Genomic DNA, 10701 nt, shown 5'->3' on the forward strand with positions numbered 1-10701 from the left:
AAATAAAAACTATATAAACATTAAAAAACAGTAATTAATAAAATGGCAAAAACACACAATTAACAAAAAACAAAAAATGTAATAATAAAAACAAATTTTATAGTTTTTATTGATATTTTAATAGTTTTTATTATATTTTCTATTTTAATTTTAATTTTAGTCAAAGTTTTAGTGAATTTGTTGTTTGTCATTTTTGTTGTGTTGATTTTGTTGTGTTCATCATGTTTAAATAAAAAACCATATAGACTTAAAAAAAAAACTAATAAAATGACAAAAACAACAAAATTAACAAAATTTAACTAGCATTAAAATGAAAATGGAAAATATAACACATATATAAACAAATTCATATTTTAATCATTTTTATGTACTTAAATAGTTTTGTATTAAAATCTTCATTATAAAACATATAATAAAATATTTAAAAATAATAAATAATATATGAAATCTTTATAACACAATTTTAAGTTGTCACTATAATTACTAATTCAATAATAATTCAAAGAAAACATGCAAAAACAAATTTTTCTTCTTATTATTTTGTTAACTTTTGTACATTGGGTGTTTTGTTATACTGGCCTGCAGCTATGTATTTATTTATTCATTCATTTTTTTAACAGGCATTACCAAAGATTTAAAAAAACATATATTTCTAAAATTTCAAAATTTCCTTCAATAATAATTTTTACCAAAAAAAATCATTTTGAACCTCTGAAAACAGTTATTTTTCTTCCTATTTTTGTGTAGTGTTATACATTAGGATGAATTGTTATATTACCACATTTTTTTAATAATAGATTTCAAAATTTCACTCAATAATAATTCATCCAGAAAAAAGGAAAATTCTGTCTTTATTTACTCACCCTCATATCGTTCCACAATGTGTGCTGTTATTTTATCTGTGGAAAACAACAAGAGATTTTTTTTCATTTTCATTTCTGTAAACCTTTATGCGATGATTTCCAATGCACCGGTTTAGACTGCAAATAGATTTCAGAAGATTATCAGTGAATAATGACCTCGTTTCTTAAAATGCCTTTTTGGAGCTTGACAGATGTACCCATTATAAACTATACGAAAATGTAACAGAAAAGCCATAAAAATCAGATCTGCCTGTTTGCAGTGCATTCGTGGAGTGTGTGTCTATGTGTATGTACATCACGTCTCCGTGAGTAAGACTATCTGCACACTACAACACTAAATTGGGCAGCAGCTGTTGTGTCGGATCAGTGCGAGAGCCCCGAGTCAGGAGCGCCGGATCATTATAAACACGCTCTCTTCATCTATTTGGCGGGTAATTCAGGAAAGAAGCGATGGCCCGTAAATATAGCAGGAAAGAGTATCTGTCAGTCAAGGACCTGGAGAAAGTTTTGGACTCGTGTAAGTTAAACTTACACCAAATCGATGAGGTCTGGCCAAACCTGTACATCGGGAACGTGTGAGTATACAAGCTGCTTGACTGTTCGGTTTGACGGTTAGAAATCATAATTATACTGTTTTACATGTAATGTCTTATTCAAACAGACTTCACAACACTGATCTACACACTGAAATCAACAAACAACCTTCACTAAACATTTTACTTTCATAAACTGAAGCGTTTATGAGTGAAACAGGGTATTCAACAAGATAAAATAAACCTGATATTTTAGTCTAGAATCAGGGTTACTATAGTTAAAACTAAAACCATAAAAAAAAAATTATTTAAAATAAACTTTAACTGAACTGCAATCAAATATTTAAATATTAAATATATATATATTTTTTTATTATTTTAAATACTTTAACAATTTATTATTTTTTGTCATTTTGATTTCAGTCAGATTTTTAGTAATTTTGTTGTGTTTGTCATTTTTTGTCTAAATAATAAAAAAAACTATATAGACATTAAAAAAGCAATTAACAAAATTAACAAAAAACTAAAATTGTAAATAATGGAAAATACAAAATAAAAACTAATTTTAATTTTATTTAATGTTTTAATAGTTTTTATTGTTATAATTATATTTCCATTTTCATTTTAATTTTAGTCAACGTTTTAGTGATTTTGTTGTGCTCGTAATTTTTAGTATTTTTTTGTCTCAAATAAAAAAAAAAGTATATAAACTTAAAAAATTACTAATACATTGACAAAAACAACAAAATGAAAACAAATAAAACTAAACTAGCATTAAAATGAAAATGGAAAAACAGTGTGTATATATAAACAAATAACAAAAATATATATACACTATTATTATGTTTGTATTCATATTTTGACCATTTTTATTTAAACAGTTTATAACTAAAATCTTTATTATATTATAATAAAATATTTTTAAAAAATATAACACTATTTCTTTTATTTAAAATTTCCACTATAATCACTAATTCACTAATAATTCACAGAAAAAAAGCATTTGATTTTTTTTAATTTTTTTTTAAATGTATTATTATGAAATAATTATTTTATTTTAGCTAGTTGCCAAGTATTTCTCATTTTTGTGTAGTTTAACTTAATGTACTGAAACTACTAAAACTAAACTAAATTTAAAATCAATAAAAACATCTATAGACATTTTAAAAATCTAATAAAAATCACAAAAACACACAATTTTTGTTCAAATTAAAAATAATAAAAATTAAAGAAAAAATGCATTTAAAATTAATAAAACATATAGATGTATTTAAAAAAATAATAATACAATTTACACAAACAACAAAATTACTAAAAATGTAACTAAAATTATAAAAATAATAATAAAAAAAAATCGTATTTATATTATATTTATGATTCTAAAATATCACTGACTAGAATGGAGGAGAAATTGAACTATTCCTTAAAGAAAGTAAACTAGGCCAAATTTTGATTGATTGATATGGGACCGGTACAGCTAGTAATCTTCTGCTAATTATTTATTATTTTTCCTATCAGAGGAATAGCACAGAACCGAAGTGCCCTGCAGAACCTCGGCATCACTCACATTCTGAACGCCGCTCACTCCAAGAGAGGAAGCATCGGGGACCAAAGCTACTACGGCACTAGTTTTGTGTACTGCGGGATCCCCGCTGACGACTCCACACACTTCGATTTGGATGTTTACTTCAAACCGGCAGCAGATTTCATTCATAAAGCTCTCAACTCTCCTGGTGGTAAGAAATCACAATAAATCACTGAAGAATTCACAATTCAGCTTGTGCACAATTAATCACAAGAACTAAAACTGCTTTTGCACTACAGTCTGAAAAAAGCTGAATATGAAATCACTTTGGACTCTATTACTTACTCTACTCTTAATTACTTTCTAAGCATGTTCCTAGATTTACCCTGTTTTATTAAACAATGCATGTTATCTAAAATAAAAAGTCTTTCATAAAAATGTATTTGCTCTGCTTCTGTGACTTCATATAACCTACATGACCTACAATCATATCAAATAATTATAAAAAAAAACCCCCAGATTTTTAAATGTTTTTTTTATTATACATACATATATACACTACCGTTCAAAAGTTTGGGGTCAGTACATTTTTATTGTTTCTATTTTTTTTTTTTTTTAATACTTTTATTTATAATTAATACTTTTATTCACCAAGGATGTATTAAGTTAATAATTAAACATTTATTAAAAGTTAATAATAAATAATTTACATTGTTATAAAATATTTATATTTTGAATAAACACTGTACTTTTTAAACTTGTTATTCATGAAAGAATCCTGAAAAAAAAAAAAAATCACAGGTTCCAAAAAATATTTGGCAGCACAACTGTTGATATTATCCAACATTGATCATTCTAATAATAAATCTGCATATTAGAATGATTTCTGAAGAATCATGTGACACTTAAGACCGGAGTAACAGCTGATAAAAATTCAGCTTTTCATCACAGGAATAAATTCTATTTTAAAATATGTTAAAATAAAAAACAGTATTTTATATTGTAAAAACATTTTGCAATATTACTGCATAAATGCAGCCTTGATGAGCATAAGAGACTTCTTTAAAGACTATTACAAGTCTTACTGACCCCAAACTTTTGAATGGTAGTGTATATTAAATGCATAAAATTTTTATATTTTATTTATTTGATGTATATTATTTATATTTTATTTATTATTATATTTTATTTTTTATTATCTTTATATTATTACATTTTTTTTTATTTATTATTGATTTATTTATTTTTTGCCCATTTCCGTCATTGAATTAAAAAATGGTTATTGCGACACCTTATATCACAATTCTGACTTTCTTCTCGCAATTGAGAGTTCATATTTCGCAGTTTTGACTTTTTTTCAACTAATTCTGACTTTTTTTCTCAGAACTATGAGATATAAACTCGCAATTCGCAAAACTCGCAAAAAGAAAAAAAGACTAATGTTTTCAGAATTGTTTTCAGAATTTATATCTCACAGTTCTTACTTAACAATTCTCAGTTGTGTGTTATAAAGTCAGAATTGCAATATAAATTTGCAGTTCTCAGAATTGCAACTTTTTTCTCAGAATGTCGAGTATTTTGAATATTTTTTTTTTTTAAAGGCAGATTTGTAAGTTTCTATCTCACAATTCTGACTTCTGACTTGCAATTGCAAGTTATAAAGTCCAGTTTTGAGGGGAAAAAGACTAATATATTTTCAGAATTGTTTTCAGAGTTTATATCTCACAATTCTTACTTAAGTGTTAAATTGTGATTTTATAGCACAATTATGACACACAATTGCGATATAAAATCACAACATTGAGAAAAAAGCCACAGTTGTGAGATGTAAACTCACAATTCTGAAAAAAGTCACAATTGCGACTTTTTTTCTCAGAATGTCGAGTTTAAATAACGTGATAAAAAAAAAGGCAGATTTGCGAGTTTCTGTCTCACAATTCTGCCTTCGTAACCTGCAATTGCAAACTATAAAGTCCAGTTCTGAGGGGAAAAAGACTAATATGTTTTCAGAATTGTTTCTGAAGGATCATGTGACACTGAAGACTGAAACAATGATGCTAAAAATTCAGCTTTGATCGCAAAAATAAATTACATTTTAACAGATATTCACATAGAAAACAGCTATTTTAAATTGCAATAATATTTTATAATTTTACTGTATTTTTGATCAATTAAATGCAGCTTTTTTTCAGAAACATTAAAGCATCTTATCTGCAGCTGAAGTGTTTTACTCACTGGAGGTCGTGTTGTTGGACTCTGGACGTGCGTCTCGTCTGCAAAGTCTGTAGAAACAGCTGTATTAATAGCAGTGAGCTCAAGGCCGTCAAATGAATCATTGCAATGAATTGTGGGTGTTATTTTTACCAGCGAGGAACAGGCAAGAATGAGAGGCTGCTGTCACGTCTTCTATTAAACCCATAAAGTCTGTATGTAACCAGATCTCTGCCTTCCTGCTTAGGAAAAGTTTTGGTGCACTGCATCATGGGAATGAGCCGCTCCTCGTCACTGGTACTGGCCTACCTGATGATCTATCACGACATGCCTCTGCACACGGCCATACGGCGCGTCATCCAGAAACGAGCCATCTATCCCAACAGGAACTTCCTGGCTCTGCTGCTGGACCTGGACTTGCAGAGGAAAAAGAAACACAGACGATGTGTTCTGCTGTGAGCAAACAACTACAGGACTGATCACATGATGAACAATCGTAACAAAGCATCCTAACCAGTGCTTTGTCTCTCCACAATGAAAGCAAAATATGTTCTGCTTACAGTAATGTGGAGCTGGAATTTGGACCAATGAGATTTGATTGTGGGCGGAGCTACATTATGCAAGTTTTTATTTTTTTCTTAAAGGAATAGTTCACCCACAAATGAACCACTATTCAGGCCATCCAAGATGTAGATGAGTTTATTTCTTCAGATTTGGAGAAACAGCATTTCATCACTTGCTCACCATGTGAATGGGTGCCGTCAGAATGAGAGTCCAAACAGCTGATAAAAACATCACAATAATTTACAAGTAACCACTCCAGTCCATCAGTTAACATCTTGAGAAGACAAAAGCTGCTTGTCTGTAAGAATCAAGTCCATCATTAAGACGTTTTTAGACTTCTGGCTAAAATAAATTTAAAAAAAAATTAAATATAGCAGCAAGCAGCGATTACGTGCTTTAAGGCATTTAAGCACATATGAAAAAAGACGTTATTTAGCAACTGTGTAAACACCTCAATCAATGATTTAAAAAACATTTTTGGCAAATCGAGGTAATTTACCATAAAAATATTAATATATTTGACTGTTATAGCACCAGCTGTGGTTCAGTCTCCTTAAAACTTTGCATGCTTGTTTAGAATCACCCGTCACATGTGCATTTTTTGGATAATTGTTGACCTAGAGAGTCCAGAGAATTGTACAGCAGTGTTTTTTTTTTTTTTCAGATTGAGTGAAAAACCTATGACTAGTTCACAAAAGTACGCTTTTTACATCTTCTCAATCATTTAACAAATGATTTGATTGACAGCAGTGGTTTTAGAGGCAAAGCTGTCTGAAATAAGGAGTTCTATAATGCATATGTGCGAACAAACACACAACGTACAATCGTTTACGCCCTGGAAAAATGTGATACTGCCCCCCAGTGGCCGATTTCTTTCAAATTTGTCTCAGACCAGTCAAACAGGCCTACCAAGTTTTGTTCCGATCGACCTTCATTAACCTTGTCTAACAGGTGTGTAAAATTCGATGGCCAATGGTGGCCATGTTTTTTGAGATATGCAAATGTCTTTATAGACACTTGTGGCACTTCGAACCAAGATCGTGCACACCAATTTTCACGTTGAAAGGACAAATGGTTGCGCAGTTATAGCCATTTTCCCCATTTTTTCACTTGTATAGTGCCACCAAGTGGCCACACTCCACGATATTTTTCCTGTCACCTCAGATTGAGCTCTTACATAAGTGTTCTGAGTTTGGCGAAGATATCGCATTCTTGGACTGAGAATTGTACTGCAGTGTTTTTTTTTCCAGATTGAGCGAAAAACCGCCCCCCCAGTGGCTGATTTCTTTCAAATTTGTCTCAGACCTTTGGGGCCATAAGTCGAACAGGCCCACCAAGTTTCGTTCCAATCGGCCTCCGTTAACCTTGTCTAACAGGTGTTCAAATTTCGTCGGCCAATGGCAGCCATGTTTTTTGAGATACACAAATGTCCTTATAGACACTTGTGGCACTTTGGACCAAGTCCGTGCACACCAATTATCAGGTTGAAAGGACAAATAGTTGCGCAGTTATAGCCATTTTCATGTTTTTTTTCCCCTAGTATAGCGCCACCAAGTGGCCAAGCTCCATTTTTTCCTGTGATCTCAGATTGAGCTCTTACATAAGTGTTCTGAGTTTGGCGAAGATATCTCATTCTATTCAGGAGTTATAGGCATTTACAAAAAGTGGCCCTGACCCTTTCGAACATTTTGGCATCCCTTTGCGACAGTGAGTCGAAAGTTTTTTTTTGATAATTATTGATATTCGCTCTCCAGAGAATCTTTCTGCACTGGTTTGGTTCCGATCAGGCGAAAAACCTAGGACTATTCGCATAAGTAGGTTTTTCAAAAAATGCAAAATGCCAAGTTTGTACTTTTGTTCGCTGTAGCGCCCCCGTCAGGCCGACTGGGGCAAGATTTGGTCATGTTGTAGGCGGTGTGAGTACTACCATCGCTCCAAGTTTCAAGTCTCTACAAGCTACGGTTTGGTCTGCACGATCAGTTTTACGTGGAGATTGCTGATCCGTGACCATTCTAACAATTACAACAGGGTTTCAGCGCAACGCACTTGAACCACTAAAAAGTCCACAATCCATAATAATGCATCCTACAGTTAAAAAGTGGTCTGGTCTGAATCAGGAGAGAAGAAATCGGCACCGTTTATGAGCCAAAACGGCTCTAAACAAATTTGTGGCTGGATTTTGATGTGAGAGACAATGGGAGATGGACTTTTTCATTGGAGGACATGTCATTATGGGTTATTTTAGCACCAATTTGAAGTTAAAAATGTCTTAATGATGGATTAGTTTTTTACAAATACATAGCTTTTAGCTTCAAGATGTTAACTAATGGACTGGAGTGGTGTGGATTACTTGTGGATTATTGTGATGTTTTTATCAGCTGTTTGGACTCTCATTCTGACGGCACCCATTCACATCCATTGGTGAGCATGTGATGAAATGACACATTTCTCCAAATCTAATGAGGAAACAAACTCAGCTACATCTTGGATGGTCTTAGGATGAGCACATTTTTTTAGCACTACATCATTTTTGGGTCAACTAGTTCTTTGAATAAATAAATCTATTTTCTTATCACACACAAATATTGGTTGAAATAGTCCACTCTATGTAGTTTATTTTATATTTATATATATCTAGATTATTGCAGCCTATATTTGTGTGTTAAGTATATCTCAGTCTCCTGTAGAGTGTCTAAATCAGTCACTTTATTAGGGACGGTTAGGATGATGGACTGCTAAGAGTCAATGAAGATGCTTCCAGCATCCACTGAAGGCATGAATGATGGCAATCGGTCGCTGCAAAGAAGATGTCTATTCGGTTAATATTTCAGTGGATTTTGGGGTAAACACTGTGAATTTTGACTGCAGTAAAAGGCTTGAACATGCACTTCATATGCAAAAATATCTATGCACTTTTAGAAAATACATACAGTATGATACAGATAAATCTGAGATTAAAAAACACTGATCAGTTTAGTAAAAATACACTCACAAATACTCACCCAAACACAACACACTACCTCCAGTACATGTACAGCAGATTCTGGACCATCACACACTATAAACAACAGGACCAAAACACCATGTCATGCAGTTTGACAGACACTGTACAGTAAGATAGGTTACACCTAGTTAAAGATTAAAATAAATATCATGAACTGATATTGTGAGTTGTCTTATCAGTGATTCATGTGTAAACTATGTAAAGTCAACATAAAACTGTTTTAATTACTACAGGTATGTGCTATTTTATTTATCGATCATATTGTCTCTTTACAGCACTTTGGTCAACCTTCGGTTGTTTTTAAATCTGCTTTTTAAATAAACAATATTCTATTATAATGTATTAAAGTAAATTAAGTCTATCTTGATTTCATGTTGACTTGATATTTTACTGTAATTTTTTTTTGCTATAGTTCTGTACAAAAGCGAGTTAATTTGCTTTGCTCTAAACTATTTAGTTTAATATATACAAAAATTTAATTTGCAAAAACAGAAAATCATATTTTTTTTTATTTTGCACTCCAATTAATCTCAATCAAATTGCAATTGGGTTATTTTGATTAAGTAAAATTACAAAAAAAAAAAAAAAAAAACTAACAATAAAAAACATGATTACATGAAAACTTTAAACATAAAAAATCAGATTTTTTTTTAATTGTTTTTTTTTTTTTTTGCAAATGAACTCTTCATATATAGACTGTCATTCAAAAATTTGGGATCAGTAAGATTTTTAATGTAAAGTCTCTTATGCTCATCAAGAGTGAATTTATTTGATCAATGCAAACAAAAAAATGCAAAAAAAAGTCAAATTTTAAATATCAATTTTCTATTTTAATATACTTTTTTAAATTAAATTTATTTATTTTTTATGCTGTGAGCTGAATTTTCAGCATCATTACTCCAGTCTTCAGTGTCACATGATATATTTTGAATAAATGTTGTTCTTTTTAACTTTTTATTCATCAAAAAAACATGAAAAAAGTATCACAGGTTCCAAAAAATATGATTTCTGAAGGATCATGTGACACTAAAGACTGGAGTAATGATGCTGAAAAATTCTGTTTTTCATCACAAGAATAAATTACATTTTAAAGTATATTAACATAGAAAATGGTTATTTTAAATTGTAATAATATTTTACAATATTAGTTTTTTTCTGTATTTTTGATTAAATAAATGCAGTCTTGATAAGCATAAGAGACTTCTTTAAAAAAAACATTAAAAATCTTACTGATCCCAAAATTTTAAATGGCACTGTATGTATAATGTATAAAATAAATAAATAAAAATGTATTTATTTTTAACTTTTAATCAATCAAAAAATCCTGAGAAAAGTATCACAGGTTCCAAAAAAATATTAAGCAGCAAAAACGGTTTCCAACATTGATAATAAGCACATCAGAATGATTTCTGAAGGATCATGTGACATTAAAGACTGGAGTAATGATGCTGAAAAATTCACCTTTTCATCACAAGAATAAATTCTAATGTAAAGTATATTAAAATAGAAAATTGTTATTTTAAATTGTAATAATATTTTATAATATTTTAGTTTTTTTCTGTATTTTTGATTTAATTAAATGCAGACTTGTTTAAAAATAAAAACATTAAAAATCTTACTGATCCCAAACTTTTGAATGGCAGTGTATATATAATGTATACAATAATTAAATAAATAATTAAATTAAAAAACAAACCTATTTCTTAATAATACAAAGCAGCTGTCCAGCAAAGCAAATGAACTCCCTTGTGTTGAGAGTGAAGTGTTGACTTTGAGAGCTGGTGTATTTTTATCTTGCCGCTGAGGGAATGAGCTTGTCTAATTTAAGACGCTGTTACTCAGACAGAGACGAGGGCGACTGCAGCGTGTGGAAATGAGCAGAATCATCCCTCTGTCTCTGTTCATTACAGTATAATCAATGTGATATTACAGAGGATCTTCTCACCAGATGATCTCATATGGTTTCTTCAGCTCCCTGGTGCTTCCAGATCAGGATCCCTG

At 30.6% G+C, this 10701-nt stretch overlaps 1 protein-coding gene across 1 annotated transcript; it reads left to right on the forward strand.

Moving 5' to 3' along the window:
- Window positions 1-1205: 1205 nt before the first annotated feature.
- LOC127173676 (dual specificity protein phosphatase 13-like) lies at window positions 1206-6355 on the forward strand. The gene is made up of 3 exons (XM_051123586.1): window positions 1206-1438; window positions 2915-3132; window positions 5380-6355. Exons 1-3 carry the CDS (start codon window positions 1314-1316, stop codon window positions 5589-5591), a joined length of 555 nt encoding a protein of 184 aa, XP_050979543.1. The 5' UTR covers window positions 1206-1313; the 3' UTR covers window positions 5592-6355.
- Window positions 6356-10701: the final 4346 nt, after the last annotated feature.

The sequence above is a fragment of the Labeo rohita genome, chromosome 12, assembly GCF_022985175.1.
Source record: "Labeo rohita strain BAU-BD-2019 chromosome 12, IGBB_LRoh.1.0, whole genome shotgun sequence".
Taxonomy (NCBI): domain Eukaryota; kingdom Metazoa; phylum Chordata; class Actinopteri; order Cypriniformes; family Cyprinidae; genus Labeo; species Labeo rohita.

Bases quoted from the DNA above. Each gene is read 5' to 3' on its own strand.
- LOC127173676 (XM_051123586.1), top strand. From the start codon at position 1,314: ATGGCCCGTAAATATAGCAGGAAAGAGTATCTGTCAGTCAAGGACCTG. The intron at 1,439-2,914 runs GTGAGTATACAA...TTTTCCTATCAG, and splicing joins AACCTGTACATCGGGAACGT to AGGAATAGCACAGAACCGAA. The intron at 3,133-5,379 runs GTAAGAAATCAC...CTTCCTGCTTAG, and splicing joins AGCTCTCAACTCTCCTGGTG to GAAAAGTTTTGGTGCACTGC.